Genomic DNA, 15,964 nt, shown 5'->3' on the forward strand with positions numbered 1-15,964 from the left:
CGTCTGGTGGGCGGAGCTGATGAGCCACTGTTCCAGCTTGAAGGGTCTACCTGCTCTCCCTGTTACTGGCAGTGGGGAGTTAGGGCTCCGGGAAGCTGAAGCAGGTCGGCATCTTGCCCCCCTCCCCCTGAATCCCTGCCAAGTGTGAAGGGGGTGGAGAATCAGAGTTCATGCAGAAGAGGATTCGGAGTCCCTGGGGCCCTACCAAGCTGGCCTGGTAGGAAGGAGGGGTTTGACTCAGTGTTGACCCTTGGTGCCTTTGGAGGCAAGCGGCAAGGAAGCTGGTTCAGAAGCAACATAAACAAGGGGTTCTGGGGGAGGGGACAGGCAGTGGCGCACCCAGTTAAACGCACTATTTACTAAGTGCAAGGATCTAGGTTCAAGCCCCTCGCCCCCCCCCCACCCACAGGGGGAGTCACTTCACAAGCTGTGAAGCAGGGCTGCAGGGCTCTCTCTCCCTCCCTCCCTCTTTTTCTCTCCCTCCCCTCTCAATTTCTCTCTGTCCTGTCCAATTCAATGGAGAAAAGGGTGGCAGGGAGCAGTGGATTCATAGTAGCAGCGATGACCCTGGAGGCAAGAGACAGAGGGCAACCACAGCAGAAACCAGGAGCTCGTAGGGAATTTACTCACTGGTGAGACACACACACTGGCCCTGTCTCTGGCTCTGGCCGCAGGGGCCGGGCCTTGAACCTGGGGCCTCTAACACGCTATGGTGCAGGCGCTGCCTGGCCCAGGACCAGCCAAAGGAGATGTTTCCAGGGAGGGATGATCATGCTGGAGCAGAGAGGGACAAACCCCTCGTTCTGCACACTTCCTGTGGCTAGAGAGAGCCCAGCCCTTTCTTTTGTCTTATCTTTTTTTTTTTTTTAATTATTTATTCATGAGAAAGGAGAGAGAGAGAGAGAAAGAATCAAGCATCACTCTGATACGTGTGCTGCCAGGGATTGAACTTTGGACCTTATGGCTGAGAATCCAGTGCTTCATTCACGGAGCCACCTCCCAGACCTGGACCTCTTTCTTTCTTTCTTTCCTTCTTTCTTTCTTTCTTTCTTTCTTTCTTTCTTTCTTTCTTTCTTTCTTTCTTTCTTTCTTTTTTTATATTTATTTATTTATCCCCTTTTGTTATCTTTGTTGTTTTTTATTGTTGTAGTTATTGTTGTTGTTACTGATGTCGTCGTTGTTGGATAGGACAGGGAGACATGGAGAGAGGAGGGGAAGACAGAGAGGGGGAGAGAAAGACAGACACCTGCAGACCTGCTTCACCGCCTGGGAAGCGACGCCCCTGCAGGTGGGGAGCCGGGGGCTCGAACCTGGATTCTTATGCCCGCCCTTGCAATTTGCACCACGTGCGCTTAACCCGCTGTGCTACTGCCCGACTCCCTTCTTTTCTTTTCTTTCTTTCATTCTTTCTTTTTTTGTATCAAGTACTGCCCTTCTCTCTCTCTTTAATTATCTTTATTTATTTATTGGATAGAGACAGCCAGAAATTGAGTGGGAAGGGGGAGATAGAGTGGGAGAGAGACAGAGAGACACCCGCAGCCCTGCTTCACCATTTGTGAAGCTTTCCCCCTACAGGTGAGAACTGGGGGCTCGAACCCAGGTCCTTGCACATTAAAACACGTGCCCTCAACCAGGTGCGCCACCACCTGGCCCGAGCCCAGCCCTTTCTGTGCACGGATCTCAGGGGAACGTCCGAGGTCCCTGCAATGTAGCGGCCATCCTCTCCTCCGTCATACAGGCAGGGACACTGAGGCTCAGGAGGCAAAGGTGCAGTTCAGGTGGGCTGCCCACCTGGCCTGGCGGCACGTCGGTCGGTGTGCATCACAGAAAAGCCGCCTCTCCTTCGGAGCACACAGTGCCTGGAGAGGGCGCAGGCCTGGGCAGACAGAGCCCACCTCCTCTGCCTCTTGACTTGAGCAGTCCCAGGCTGAGGGCTGGGCCAGGCCCAAGGGCCACACCCGCCTGACTCTGGTGTCACTGACTTGTACCCCTGGGCTTTGAGACTTGCATCACAGAGACTGCCTGCTCCCTGGTGGAGGGACTGGCTTGTGTGGGAGTTGTTCTGCAGCCCCTGTAAGTCTGCTCCGTCACCCCCCACCCCCCACCCCCCTGCCAGAGAATGCAGGCTAGGGCACATGGAGGGGGAGAGATGAAGCCGGAAGCAGGGTCTGCTGAACAGCAGGTACCCTGGGACGTGTGACTGCACTGATGGGCATTGGGCTCCAGACCTTACTCTGCGCTGTGCCACCGGGCACGTGACACGGTGTTGTTTTCAATGGGTTATGTTGTTTTCGCCGGGCTGGCTTCACAGGCGGGTAACAGATGACCAGGGACTCATGGTTGAGCTGTAGGCAGTATCTCTTTATTCATGCAGGACGCAGCACAATCTAAGACGAGCTAAGCTAAACTCAAGGTAAAGTACTGTAAAACTCACAATGCTGTCTTTATATATACTTGCCAAGTAAGGTGGAAACAGGATGTGACATAGAGAGGGTGGAGAGAAAAGTGACTGGTGAAAATCAGAGTGTGACAAAGAGGGGGCAGATTAGGCGAGAATCCTATCACTGAACCACAAATGCCCTGGGGGGAGGGTGGAACTTGTTAACAGTGGTTATGTAAATAGAATGAAGTGGTTATGTAAATAGAATAGTGTTCAGCAGGGGGGATTTAAACCAAATGAAACAGAAGGGGTCTCATGCATACCAACAACACGGGAACTCGGAAGGGTCACTGAACCGCAGTTGCCTTTGCTGTAAAGTGGGGCCGGGGTCCATCTCGTGCCACAGCTGTGAGAAGAACAGAGGAGAAGACGCCTCTCTGAGACACAGCAACGCAGCAGCACTGCAGCCATCGCCAGCAGGTGTTGGAGGAGGGTCCTGAGCCTGGATGGGCTCCATGATCTCTTCTTGGGGGAGCAGCCCTGCTCTGCTTGGCTGTTTCTCTCCATTTTGCTCCGTTGTTCCATTTCATCTTATGTGAGTCTCAAAATACTTCCTTTTATTTTTGCCTCCGGGGTTATATGGCTGGAGTTCAGGGCCTGCACTATGAATCCACTGCTCCTGGAGGTCATTATTTCCATCTTATTAGACAGGACAGAGAAACATTGAGAGAGGAGGGGCAGATAGAGAGGGAAAGAGAGAGACAGACACTTACAGACCTGCTTCACCCACTTGTGAAGTGACCCCCCCTTGCAGGTGGGGAGCCAGGGCTCGAACCCAGAGTCTCGCACAGGTCCTTGAGCTTCATACTGTGTGTGCTTAACCCCATGCACCAACTGCCCAGTCCCTCAAAATATTTTCTAATATTCCTCACAAGTTCTTCTTTGTTTAAGAGTGTGTTGTGGGGGCTGGGGGGTGGCACACCTGGTTGAGCGCACATATTACAATGTGCAAGGACCCGGGTTTGAGTCCCCGGTCCCCACCTGCAGGGGGGAAGCTTTACGAGTGGTGAAGCAGGGCTGCAGGTGTCTCTCTCTCTCTCTCTCTCTCTATCATCGCCCTCCCTCTTGATTTCTGGATGTCTCTATCCAATAAATAAAGATAATAAAAAAATTGAAATAAAAAAACTTGATTTTTTTTAAAAAAAAAGAGCATGTTGTGCAGGGCCAGGCGGTGGCACACCTGGTTAAGCACGCATATTACAGAGCGCAAAGACGTAGGTTTGAGCTCCTGTCCCTCAACTGCAGAGGGGAAGCTTCACAAGTGGTGAAGCTGGGCTGCAGGTATCTCTCTGTCTCTTTCCCTCTCTATCTCCCCCTCCCATATCAATTTATTTCTGTCTCTGTCCAATAATAAATAAATAAATAAATAGATAAATAGATAAAATATTTTTAAAAGATTATATCATGCAGTTTGCACCTATTTGTAAATTGTCCCATTTTATTTCTGCTGTTTATTGCTAACTTCATTCCTGTGAGGTCAGAAAAGCTGTTTAACATTTAAAAAGACATTATTGCAGGTCCCCGGCTCCCCACCTGCAAGGGGGTCACATCACAAGCGGTACAACAGGTGTGCAGGTGTCTGTCTTTCTCTCCCCGTCTCCCCCTCCTCTCTCCATTTCTCTCTATCCTAGCCAACAACAATAACAATAACAACAATGGGAAAAGATGGCCGCCAGGAGCACTGGATTTGTAGTGTAGATACCGAGCCCCAGCAATAAGGGGAAAAAAGCCTGTATTTCTCCCTTGAATGGTGCCAGCGCGTGCTGTGTGCGCTTTGGTGCTCTTATTAGGAGCGTGTGTGCGTTTCCCATTGTGATATCCGTTTGGTTTGTGGGCCTGTGCAAGTCATTTTTAAATGATCTTTCTCTTCAGGGACGGTTCCTGTTCATGTCTTCTTTTCCTGTGAATAGGTCACACTTTCCCACACTTATGTATTCCTTATAATGCTCTGATGATGACTGGAAGTCTTTTTATTTATTTATTATTTTTAATTTATTTATTGAATAGAGACAGCCAGAAATTGAGAGGGAAGCTTTTCCCCTGCAGATGGGGACTGGCAGCTCGAACCTGGGTCAACCAGGTGTGTCACCACCTGGCCCCTGGAGGTCTTGAATATCTTGTTTGTTTGTTTATTTATTTATTCCCTTTTGTTGCCCTCGTTGTTTTATTGTTGTAGTTATTATTGCTGTTGTTGTTGATGTCGTCATTGTTGGATAGGACAGAGAGACATGGAGAGAGGAGGGGAAGACAGAGAGGGGGAGAGAAAGACAGACACCTGCAGACCTGCTTCACCGCCTGGGAAGCGACCCCCCTGCAGGTGGGGAGCCTGGGGCTGGAACTGGGGTCCTTATGTCGGTCCTTGTACTTCGAGGCACATACGCTTAACCCGCTGCGCTACTGCCCGACTCCCGGTCTTGAACATCTTAATGTGCTGACCCTAGGAGTCAGATTCTCCTTGGCTGGGATTGTCATCGTCTGATGTAGACCGGAGTCATTGGCATTGAGTCGTGACTTTTCTACACATACACATTTTCTGCAAAATTTGTGTTATTTATCCTGAAGTGTCGGGAAGTGAATGAGACTCACCTGGTCTTTGCTGTTGGACCTTTCGCATGAGCTGAGGAGACCTGTAGTGCTTAGCCAGGTCAGCCACGGCTGCCTTCACCTGCGCGCCCAGCCTAGAGCTCATGCTCTTTCCTAGCAGATGCGCATCCTGTGATAGGCTTGCTAGGCTTCATGGTGTGTGTGTGTGTGTGTGTGTGCCTGTGTGTGTGTGTGCCTGTGTGTGTGTCAGTGTGTGTGTGCCTGTGTGCGTGTGTGTGTCTGTGTGTGTGTGTGTGTGCCTGTGTGTGTGTGTGTGCCTGTGTGCGTGTGTGTGTCTGTGTGTGTGTGTGTGTGCCTGTGTGCGTGTGTGTGTTTCTCCCCCAGGGTCATCGCTAGGGCTCAGTGCTGGCACTATGAACCCACTACTCCTGGTGGTCACTTATGCCATTTTTTGGATGGGACAGAGAGAAATTGACAGAGGAGGGGGAGATAAATAGAGAGGGGGAGAGAAAGACAGACACCTGCAGACCTGCTTCACTGCTTGTGAAGTGACCCCCTGCAGGTGGGGAGCTGGGACTCGAACCCACATTCTTGTGCATAGTACTCTGTGCACTCAGCCGGCTGCCCAGCCAGTGTGTGTGTGTGTGTGTTCTCTCAAAACTCTATCCCTTGGAGCCCTGCATTCCTAAGCCTTTCTCCAGGCAGTGGTCAGAAGACAGTCGGGGGATGGGGGCTTTAACCTCTGCCAGGCTGTGGTTAAGGGGGGGAGACTATTTGCTGTAAGGCATAGACTCGGCTTCACGTGATGCAGGTTTAATTGTTTTCTGAACAAGCCCTGAGTATAGCTCCTTCTCTGCCCTGAGAAAGGCCAGACTCAGGGAGATAAGGGCAAGTCTGAGGCCTTCACCTCCGAAGGGCCCAGTGGACAGATCGAAACAGACACAATTTCTTGGGACCCAGAATACAATCTTTGAGACAGCCATCAAGAGAAGTGGAAACTGTGTCATTCCAAATGGCACCAAGCTTGCCGGGATTCAGTCGTCTTTTCCTGGACGAGTCCTTTGCTTGGAAGCTGTAGCCCTTAACTCTGCCAGCATCTGGATAAAGCTGATTCTGACACTTGTTTTTTTTTTTTGTCAGATTTTTCATTGCTCCTTTGGTGGGAAAGGAACTTTTAGTTAATTCCCCTGCCATTTATGGGGGTCTCACTGGATGGGGGTCTCACTGTTAAGTTGCTGGCAGTGCAGTGATGGCGTATACTTTGTATATGATCAAAAGATGGTGAACTTAGAGTGAACAAAGTGAAACTGTAAATGAACTTTCAAACAGACAACCATTTGGTCTGCAGCAGAGGAATGAGTTAAGTGTGACAGGTTGCAGGCCTCTGTGAAGCCTGGGAGACTGAAAAGGGGAAACTGAGTCAGAAAAGCATTTCCCTCCAAGCTCTCTATCCTCGAAAGGGAGAGACTGACAGGAGGGGGGTCTTTTCAGACCTCCATCTCAAGGATGGTGGAGTCCCCTATGCTCTACCATGCTTTCCCATAATCCCACACCAGGAAGTAGTTTTCTTTTTGTATTCATTTGTATTTGTCATCAGTAGCTTGTTACAAGACTGTAATACTCCAGAGTCGAGCTCCACACCACACCCACCACCAGAGTTCTGTGTCCCACCTCCCACCTCCCCAAGAGAACCACCAGAGTGCTCACAAGTCTTACGAACACTTTGCCTGCTTCTGTTCTGTTTGGATTTTTTTTTTTTTTTTTTGGCAAGAATTAGATCTCTGGATTCCACACATGAGTGAAACCAGCTGGTAGTTGTCATTCATCTCTTTACTTATTTTACTAAGCATTGTCACCTCCAGTTCTATCCATTTTGTCCCCAAAGACACAATCTCATCTTTTTTGATTGCAGACTAGTATCCCATGGGAATGGATATATATATATATATCCATTCCATAACCAGGAAGTCATTTTCGATGCCTTCTGTCCTGTCAACTAAGGAAACTGAGGTCCAAAGGGAGAATGAATGAATTGAGTCAACAGTGGAACCAGAGAGAAATCTCCAGGCCCCACTTATTCATTCATGCAGCTTCCTCCCCAGTCTGGTGTCAGAATCCATCAGCACCAGGTCTCTACTTGGCTCAGAGAGCACCTGGATCTGAGAGACCCGGCAGAGACCTCCTCCTGGACGACGCCCACTCTGCCCTCCCTCCACCTTTCCCCACACAGCAGTCAGAGGATAATCTGGGGGTGGGGAGGGGGTGCTTCGCAACCTCTGCTAAAGACCCTCCAGCCTCCCCTCCACCAGAGTAGACACAGACCAATGGGAAAGGATCTACATGGTGGAATATACGATGAGAAATGAAGCAATGACTGTTTCTTCCCCCCCCCACATTTTTTTATTTGTTATTAACAGTAGGGCACAAGATTGTAAGGTGACAGTGCCTAGTCCACACCACACCTGCCTGTAGTGTTCTGTAGCCACACCTCCCACACCCCAGAGAGAACCACCAGAGTTCTCCCAAGTCTTAGAAATAGCTTGCCTGCTTCTGGTTTTGTTTGTCTGCCCTTTGCAAGTTGGTGTGAATCAGCTCTCTCTCTAGATTCCACAGATGGCTGAAACCATCTGGTGGTTGTCTTGAATCTCTTATTTCACTAAGCACAGTCACCTCCAGTTACATCCAGTTTATCCCAAAGGACACCGTGTCCTATATATACATATATATATATTGCAAAGTGGTGCTTCATGGAGTCTGTAACCCATAACTTCTTGAGCCAGCCGTCTGTGGATGGGCATGTAGGCCGTTTCCACACCTGGCTATTGTGAACAATGCAGCTATGACCATAGGGCTGCGTGTGGCCCTACACGTTAACATCGGAGTGTCCTTTGGATACATGCCTAAGAGTGGTATTGCTGGGTCATAAGGAAATTCCATTTTATTTATTTATTTATTTGTGTGTTTGTTCATTTTTGCCTCCAGGGCTATCGCTGGGGCTCGGTGCTGACACTATGAATCCACTGCTCCTGGCGGCCATTTTTTCCATTGTGTTGGATAGGACAGAGAGAAGTTGAGAGTGGAGGAGAAGATAGAGAAGGAGAAAGGGAGAGAGAGAGAGAGAGAGAGCCGCACACCTGCTTCACCACATGTGAACTGAACTTCCTGCAGGTGGGGAGCCGGAGGCTAGAACCGGGATCCTTGGGCGTCCTTGCACTTTGTATTATGTGCGCTTAACAGGGTGAGCCACTGCCTGCCCTCCTCCCCCATTTTTATTTGTCTCAAGACTATCCGTACAGCCTTGCAAAGAGGCTGCACCAGTTTCTGTTCCCAGCAGCAGTGTAACAGAGTTCCCTTTTTCCATAACCTCTCCAGTGCCTGTCCATTCCTGGCTTGTTGATGTTGGACTTTAGTGTAGTTTTAATTTGAATTTCTCTAATATGTGAAGCAGAACATTTCTTTTTTAATTTTATTATTATTTTTTAATATTTATTTTTTATTCCCTTTTGTTGCCCTTGTTGCTTTATTGTTGTAGTTATTATTGTTGTTGTTATTGATGTTGTCGTTGTTGGATAGGACAGAGAGAAATGGAGAGAGGAGAGGAAGACAAGAGAGGGGGAGAGAAAGACAGACACCTGCAGACCTGCTTCACCACTTGTGAAGCGACTCCCCTGCTGGTGGGGAGCTGGGGGCTCGAACCGGGATCCTTATGCCAGTTCTTGTGTCTTGCGCCACGTGCGCTTAACCCACTGTGCCACTGCCCAATTCCCCAAAGCAGAGCATTTCTTCATGTGCCTGTGGGCCATGTGCATCTTTTCTTTAGAAAAATGCCTATTTAGTTCTTTGGCCCGCTCTCCGATTCGGTTATTTTCATTTCTTTTTGTAGATCTGTGCCAATTCCGTACAGAAATTTGATGTCAGTGGTTTGTCTGACGTGTAGTAGCACTGAGTACAGCGTGGATGGGTCTTGACAACACTTGGGCCTAGAGAAAAAGAAGTCTGTCACAAAAGAGCCCAGGAGATGTCAGGCAAGCCTGCAGCAGCGGCTTAGGGGACAAGCGGATTGGAAGTGGCGGCGTGTGGGCTGGGGAAGATAGCATCGTGGCTCTGCAGAAGACCCTGGTGAATGCCTGGGTTCTGAGCTCCCAGCCCCCTGAGCAGGCAGGTCAGCCAGTGCTGAGCTGAGCTCTGGTCTTTCTGTACCTTTCTTTATCTCTGTATCTTTCTCATCAAACTGAAAAAATAAATACAAATGAAGCAGCTCTATGAGCACCCGTTAATTTAGAAGGACTAGAAGGTCTGCTGGCAGTTGTCTGGGGCTGGCAGGCCTGCTTCAAGTTCTAAAATTGATATCTGTGATGGCCGTCTAGATGAATGTGCACCTTAGTCTGCGTTCATCGAGACAGTGCTGGCTTATGTGATTTTAGATTGCAGACAGACAGACAGATATCATTATAACTGGACAACTGTCTGCACTCCATCACCATCACCACTGACAGTCTAAGTTTCCCTTCACCACCCTACCATCGACCCCCTCCACCTACTTCACCAGTCCTCTGCTAACCGCCAGTCTGTCCTCTGAACCCAAGACTCTGTGTGTGCTAGGTCTGTCTGGTTGACTCTGTGCTCCCCCCCCCCCCACACACACACGGGCCTGTCTGCCTTGCCCACTCAGTGGGCTGGGTCTGCACTGGCTGCATGTGGTGGAGGGCACTGGCCTTCTGCATCTGCTGGGCAGGTAGCTGCAAAGCCTGCAGGGATGGGGCAGGCTGGCGGCTGCAGGGCAGGATGGGGCAGGGGGTGCACCCACCACCCATGCTGGAACTCTCACCCGGCTGCCCCTCTTCCCCTCCACAGCCATCTACAACTTCCAAGGCAGCGGAGCCCCCCAGCTCTCCCTGCAGATCGGAGATGTGGTTCGAATCCAGGAGACCTGTGGAGGTGAGTCGGGGAGTCAGGACACCCTGGGGGGTGGGACCCGGGGCTGAGGATCTCGTGATACCTGCCCATCGTGCTCTTGGAGTCTGAGACTGTGTGGTTTGTGTTTTAATGAAATATTTTTCAATAAATTTTATTACTATTATTAGAAATGTTCTTTAGTTATTGGATAGAGATAGTAAGAAATTGAGACAAGGGGAGATGGAGGGGGGAGAGAGACGGCTAGCTGCAGCCCTGCTTCACCACTCACAAAGCTGTCCCCCTGCAGGTGGAGACCAGGGGCTTGAGCTCAAATCCTCGTGCACTGTAACGTGTGCGCTCAACCAGGTGCGCCCCCGCCCGGCCCCCTAAATTAAATCTTTTTTACTTTTATTATTATTATTTTGGATAGAGACAGAGAGAAATTGAGAGCAGGTGATATGGAGAGAGAGACACCTGCAGCCCTGCTTCACCACTTGTGAAGCTTCCCTCCCACAGGTGGGGGGGGATCCTGAGGCTTGAACCCGGGCCCTTGTACATGGTAACGTGTGCACTCAACTAGATATGCCACTTTCCAAGCCTGGGACTGTTTTTTGTTTTTCATGTTTTTTCAAATTAAAAAACATGATTGATTGATTGATTGATTGATTATTGATTTAATAGTGGTCGATAGACGATAGGATAAGATGGGTACAATTCCTACCACCAGAACTCCGTACCACATCCCCTTCCCTGACAACTTTCCTATTCTTTATCCCTCTGGGAGTATGGACCCAGGGTCATTGTGGGATGCAGAAGGTGCAAGGTCTGGCTTCTGTCATTGCTTCCCTGCTGAACATGGGTGTTGGCAGGTGGATCCATACTCCCAGCCTGTCTCTCTCTTTCCCTAGTGGGGCGGACCTCTGGGGAGGCGGGGCTCCAGGACACATTGGTGGGGTTGTCTGTCCAGGGACAGGACCTGTGCTTTTAATACATCTTTGTAACATGAGAATTGACTATAAAGAATAAAAGATCATCATTTTAGGAACTTGTGCTTTATAGCAGAAGCCCGAGTGGTGGCTTTGGTGTTCACTGTGCGCTGCACTTGTCCCAGCCATGGACGGCTTAGGCCTGCGACATCTTCTTCATTTCTCCCTTACTGACACCTGTCGCTAAACAGGCACATGAGCGCAGAAGGCTGTGGAACGACACCCCAGCTCCCCGGAAGACGGCTGTGCACAGCCCTGAGGCCGGGCCAGGCTCTCCACTCCAGAGAGCAGCCCTCACTGTCCTTGTCAGCCTGGGAGCACCTCCTTCTTCCCTCAGATATGCCATCCCCTTGCCAGGTGGTAGCATACCAGGTTGAGCACACACATTACAGTGCACAAGGACCCAGGTTCGAGCCCCCAGTCCCCATCTGCAGAGTGAAGGCTTTGCAAGTGGTGAAGCAGGGCTGCAGGTGTGTCTCTCTGTCTCTATCCCTCCCTATCTCCCCCCCCCTCTCGATTTCTGGCTGTCTCTATCCAATAAATAAAGATTAAAAACAAAACAGAAAGAGAAAAACAACAAAGCCACATGCCTGTTTTCCTTTTGTGCTATGTCCACCTACCACAGTGACGGCGACAGGGCTGGGAGGGTGGAGGTACAGGTGACTGGACATGTGCGCAGAGCCGCAGCCCTGGAGGGGGTGCAGAAGCGGAAACCCGAGGTTGCGAGTCCCATCCCTGGCACCTCATTTGCCAGAGTGATCCTCTGGGTCCCTCTCACAGTGAAAGATAAACAGACCCACGACAAAAGGGGGATGGGTGGTGGTGCACCCAGTTATCCAGCACAAGGACCCGCACAAGGATCCGGGTTCAAGCCCCTGGCTCCCCACCTGCAGGGAGGACATTTCACAAGCGGTGAATCAGGTCTGCAGGTGTCTCTTAGTCTCTGCCTCTCTCCCTCTCCTCTCTCAATTTCTCTGTCTTATCCAATCACATGGGAAAAATGGCTTCCGGGAGCAGTGGCTTGCTAGTACCAGTGCCTAGTCCCAGCGAGGACCCTGGAGGCAAAACAAGCGAACAGACACCAGCCACAGGTGCTGATGGCCTTGGACTCAGAATCAGGCCTTGGACTGAGACATCAACAGAGCAGCTGTGTCACAGGGGGAACTGATGTCGAGTGTGGCTGGGGTGTAAGAGCTGGCAGAGCCTGCTGGTGTGCTGGTGTGCAGTGGGGCAGATTCTCAGCCCACCCGGCTCCCGGTGAACCCTCTCTGCCAGGCTTGTCTGCGTAGCTCGGCCTGGCCTTGCTCACCCAAGCCAGCTGTACTGTCTCTGAGGTTAACACCGTTGGCTTCTAACCTCCCTGGGTCTGACTTCCCCACTTTCATCCTATTGCAGTCATCTGGTTTGAATATATCTTGCCATTAGCAACCACGATGTCTTCCGGGAAGGAAGTGGACATAGTTAGTTCAGTGAGCGAGAAGCAGTTCACGAAAGTGGCTGCATTCCAGTGCCCAGCAGTCCGCTAGAGCGACTCCAGAGAGCCCAGGAAGGGTCTTCCCTCCCCTGTACCGCCCTCCAGCTGGAACTCACAGGGTCCCGTGCTTTCCCTGGAGACCTTGGGGGGGGGGGCAGGGAGTCTGAGGCCAGGATGGTCTGCTTTGCACATTAGAGGTTTAACCAGGATTCTGATAGGAAGTATGGTCACTCTCAAATATAAAACACGGAAAAACCACAGTGCTAGTAAAATGAGTTGTCCGAGTGTGGTGAAAAGAACTTGCCTGTGAAGGGGCCGGGTGGTGGTGCACCTGATAGAGTGCACATGTTACAGTGCACAAGGACCCCCGGTTCAAGCCCCTGTTCCCCACTTGAAGGGGGAAAGCTTTGTGAGTGGCGAAGCAGGGCTGCAGGTGTCTCTCTGTCTCTCTCCCTCTCTATCACCCCGTTCCCTCTTGATTTCTGGCTGTCTCTATCCAATAAATAAATATTAAAAAAAGAACTTGTTGGAAACAAAAAAGAACTTGTTTGTGACCATGAAGCCCTCTTTATAAAACTCTTTGAGGGGGCCAGGTGATGGCACACCTAGTTGAGCACAAGTTACAATGTGCAAGGACCTGGGTTCAAGCCCCTGGTCCCCACCTACAGGGGGAAAGCTTCATGAGTGGTGGAGCAGGACTGCAGGTGCCTCTGTCTCTCTCCCTCTCTACCACTCCCTTCCAACTCGATTTCTGGCTGTCTCTATCCAATAAATAAATAAAGATTTAAAAAATTAAAAGAAAGAAAGCTCTTTGAAAAGCAAAATTCAACCAGTTGAGAGATTGTTCTCTTGTTGGCTATTACCCATGAATCTCTTCTTCCCTGGAGGGAACTGTGGAAAGATCACACAGAGATTTCTGAAGCAGGAAGTCTCTTCCTTGCTCCACTGCCCACCAGCTAAAGGAGCCTTCTGGGGGCTTTGATTTTCTGGGCAGAGAAACTGTCCAGTGTCACTCCTGACACAGAGGTGCAGTGAGAGGGGCAGGGAAGTCTCTCTGACGTGACCCCCAGAGCCTGGGGCTGGCCTTCGCTGCCCAGTGGCAGGCAGCCTGGGTGAATGAATGAGAGAGAAGTGGACGCTGAGCCTGGCACCTTAGACATAAACAAACCTCTCTCCCCCTCACCTCCCTCCCTCTCCCTCAGCTTCTGTTTCTAAGAGTTTGAACATTCTGCTTAGTTGTCTATTACAAAGATAATATCTTGTAATAAAAGCTCACACAGCTCGGAAGGTATCTGTTGCCAGGCCTTAGATATCTTCGTGCTTGTTTCTTTGTCCTGATTACGTCTCTTGTGCTGCTGCTTCTGCCCAGAGGCAGAGACATGCTGTGTCCCGCTTCTCTGTGGAGACCACAGGTAAGCACTTATCAAGCTATAGGCTCTCCTCGCGGGGGTGATGCTAACACAAGCAAGTAGAAAATAGGCTCTCCTCACGGGGGGTGATGCTAACACAAGCAAGTAGAATCCAGTTCGTTTTCGAGTTTATCCCCCACTCACGGCTGGTAATGAGAACGTGGCTGAACATCTCTTCTGATGCCTAATGAGGTGAAAGATTTCGATCTCACATCAGTTTAGTTTTTTTAAATGTTTAAAATATGTAAAGAGAAAATGTAAATAGAAAAACATACCCATACACATGCCCCTGGGGCTTTACCACTTCAGGTCGACTTTTCCAGAAAGAAAGACACGTGCAGGGTGTCGGGGAGTGGTGCACATGTCAAGATGGACAGTGACCAGGTTCAAGTCCCCGCTCTCCACCTGCAGCGGGGACGCTTCACGAGCGGTGAAGCAGGTCTGCAGGTGTCTCTCTTTCTCTCTTCCTGTCTTCCCCTCCCCTCTCAATTTCTTTCTGTCCTAGCAAATAAAATAGAAAAAAAGGGAAACAATTGTGCAGGGAGTAGTGAACTTATAGTGTTGGCACCAAACCCCAGCAATAACCCTGGTGGTAAAAAGAAAAATAAATAAAGAAGAAACAGAGACGAAAAAAAAAAATAAAAAAAAAACCCACCACCACACCACTGAAGCTTCCTTTCATGTGGTGTGAGCCAGGCTCGAACCAGGGCCATCCATACCCATGACAGAGCAAGTGCACAGTCCAAGTGAGCTATGTTGTTGGCCCCGTTTTAAAATATTTTAAAGTTACATTTTCATAAGAGAGACATAGAGAGAGAGAGACCAAAGAACCACTCATCTCCAGCATATAAGGAGGTCCCGGGGATTGAACCTGCCACCTTTGGGCCTGAAGGCCTACAGATCTGAAGCACTGCTGCTATGCTATCTCCTGGGGCCCCTCCCATACCAGCTGAGTATGCTCTCCTCCCTCCCACACCTGCCCTTTTTCCCAGTGTTCATAAGACTGGGGCTAGGTGGGGTTTGGAGGTACTCTCTTTTTTATTAATTTCTAAAATTATCTTTATTGATTGATTGATTTTGCCTCCAGGATTATTGCTGGGGCTCGGTGCCTGCACCACCAATCCACTGCTTCTGCTCCTAGAGGCTATTTTGCTTTTTCCCCCCATTTTGTTGCCCTTGTAGTGCTTGTTGTAGTTGTTATTGCTATTGTTGTCATAGCTGTTGTTGTTGCACAGGACAGAGAGAAACTGAGAGAGGAGGGGAAGACAGAGGGGGAGAGAAAGACAGACATCTGCAGACCTGCTTCACCACTTGTGAAGCGACTCCACTGCAGGTGGGGAGCCGGGGGCTCGAACCGGGATCCTTACTCCAGTCCTTGTGCTTTGCACCACCTGCACTTAACCCACTGTGCTACTGCCCAGCTCCCTATCTTTACTTATTTATTGGCTAGAAATAGCCAAAAATTGAGAGGCAAGGGAGAGAGACAGAGAGACACCTGCAACACTACTTCACCACCCACAAAGCTTCTCCCCTGCAGGTGGGGACTGGGAACTGGAACCCGAGTCCTTGTGCACTGTAACATATGTGCTCAGCCAAGTGCGCCCCCACCCAGCCCCGGAGTACTCTTTCTCCAACTCTGTGACTTTGCTGATCAAATGAACCCAGAGGCCAGCACCCCCCCCCCCCCCCCACACACACACACAGCCGTGCAGCTGAGGAAGAGGAAGCAGGGTTCTCCCAGCATCTCTGTCATGTCCTCCACTCCCTGTGCTTTGCTTTGGTTCCGAGATGCTGTCCCCAGACCCCCCTCTCCCCAGACAACAAGATCATCCCTGTTGCTCTGGGTCTGTCCGCACAGACCTGGGAGTGAGGGAAGAGGTAGCCCGCTTGTTGAAAGACTTCTCCCTGTTAGCCCTCCAGGGGGAATGCCTGGGCCATGCTCACTTGCTGGCTCCCCACTTCTGTCCTCTGTGACACCAAGTGGGAAGAATTCCCCCCCAGGGGGGCCGCCCTTCCGTTCGTGGGGAGGAGAACCGGGCTTCTCCTCACAGTGGTTCCCAAGGGGTTTCTGAATGTCATTTGTGGTAAAGTGATGCCCGAGGAGAGGGCAAGAGAGTCCCAGCAGCGTCTTCTGCTTCCTCCGTCAGACACAGCTGCTCTTCTGCAGACACCGGCCTGCAAGGTCCACCTGCTTCTGAGCCTTGCTGGCACCACG

At 50.4% G+C, this 15,964-nt stretch overlaps 1 protein-coding gene across 1 annotated transcript in view; it reads left to right on the top strand.

Moving 5' to 3' along the window:
- Positions 1-15,964, top strand: part of DOCK2 (dedicator of cytokinesis 2) — a 352,493-nt gene that overhangs the window by 21,169 nt on the left and 315,360 nt on the right. The window contains exon 2 of the mRNA XM_060197015.1: positions 9,839-9,922. Coding sequence (XP_060052998.1) covers positions 9,839-9,922 — 84 coding nt within the window. The remainder of the gene's footprint in view (positions 1-9,838; positions 9,923-15,964) is intronic.

Source organism: Erinaceus europaeus, chromosome 9 (genome assembly GCF_950295315.1).
Source record: "Erinaceus europaeus chromosome 9, mEriEur2.1, whole genome shotgun sequence".
Classification (NCBI taxonomy): Eukaryota; Metazoa; Chordata; class Mammalia; order Eulipotyphla; family Erinaceidae; genus Erinaceus; species Erinaceus europaeus.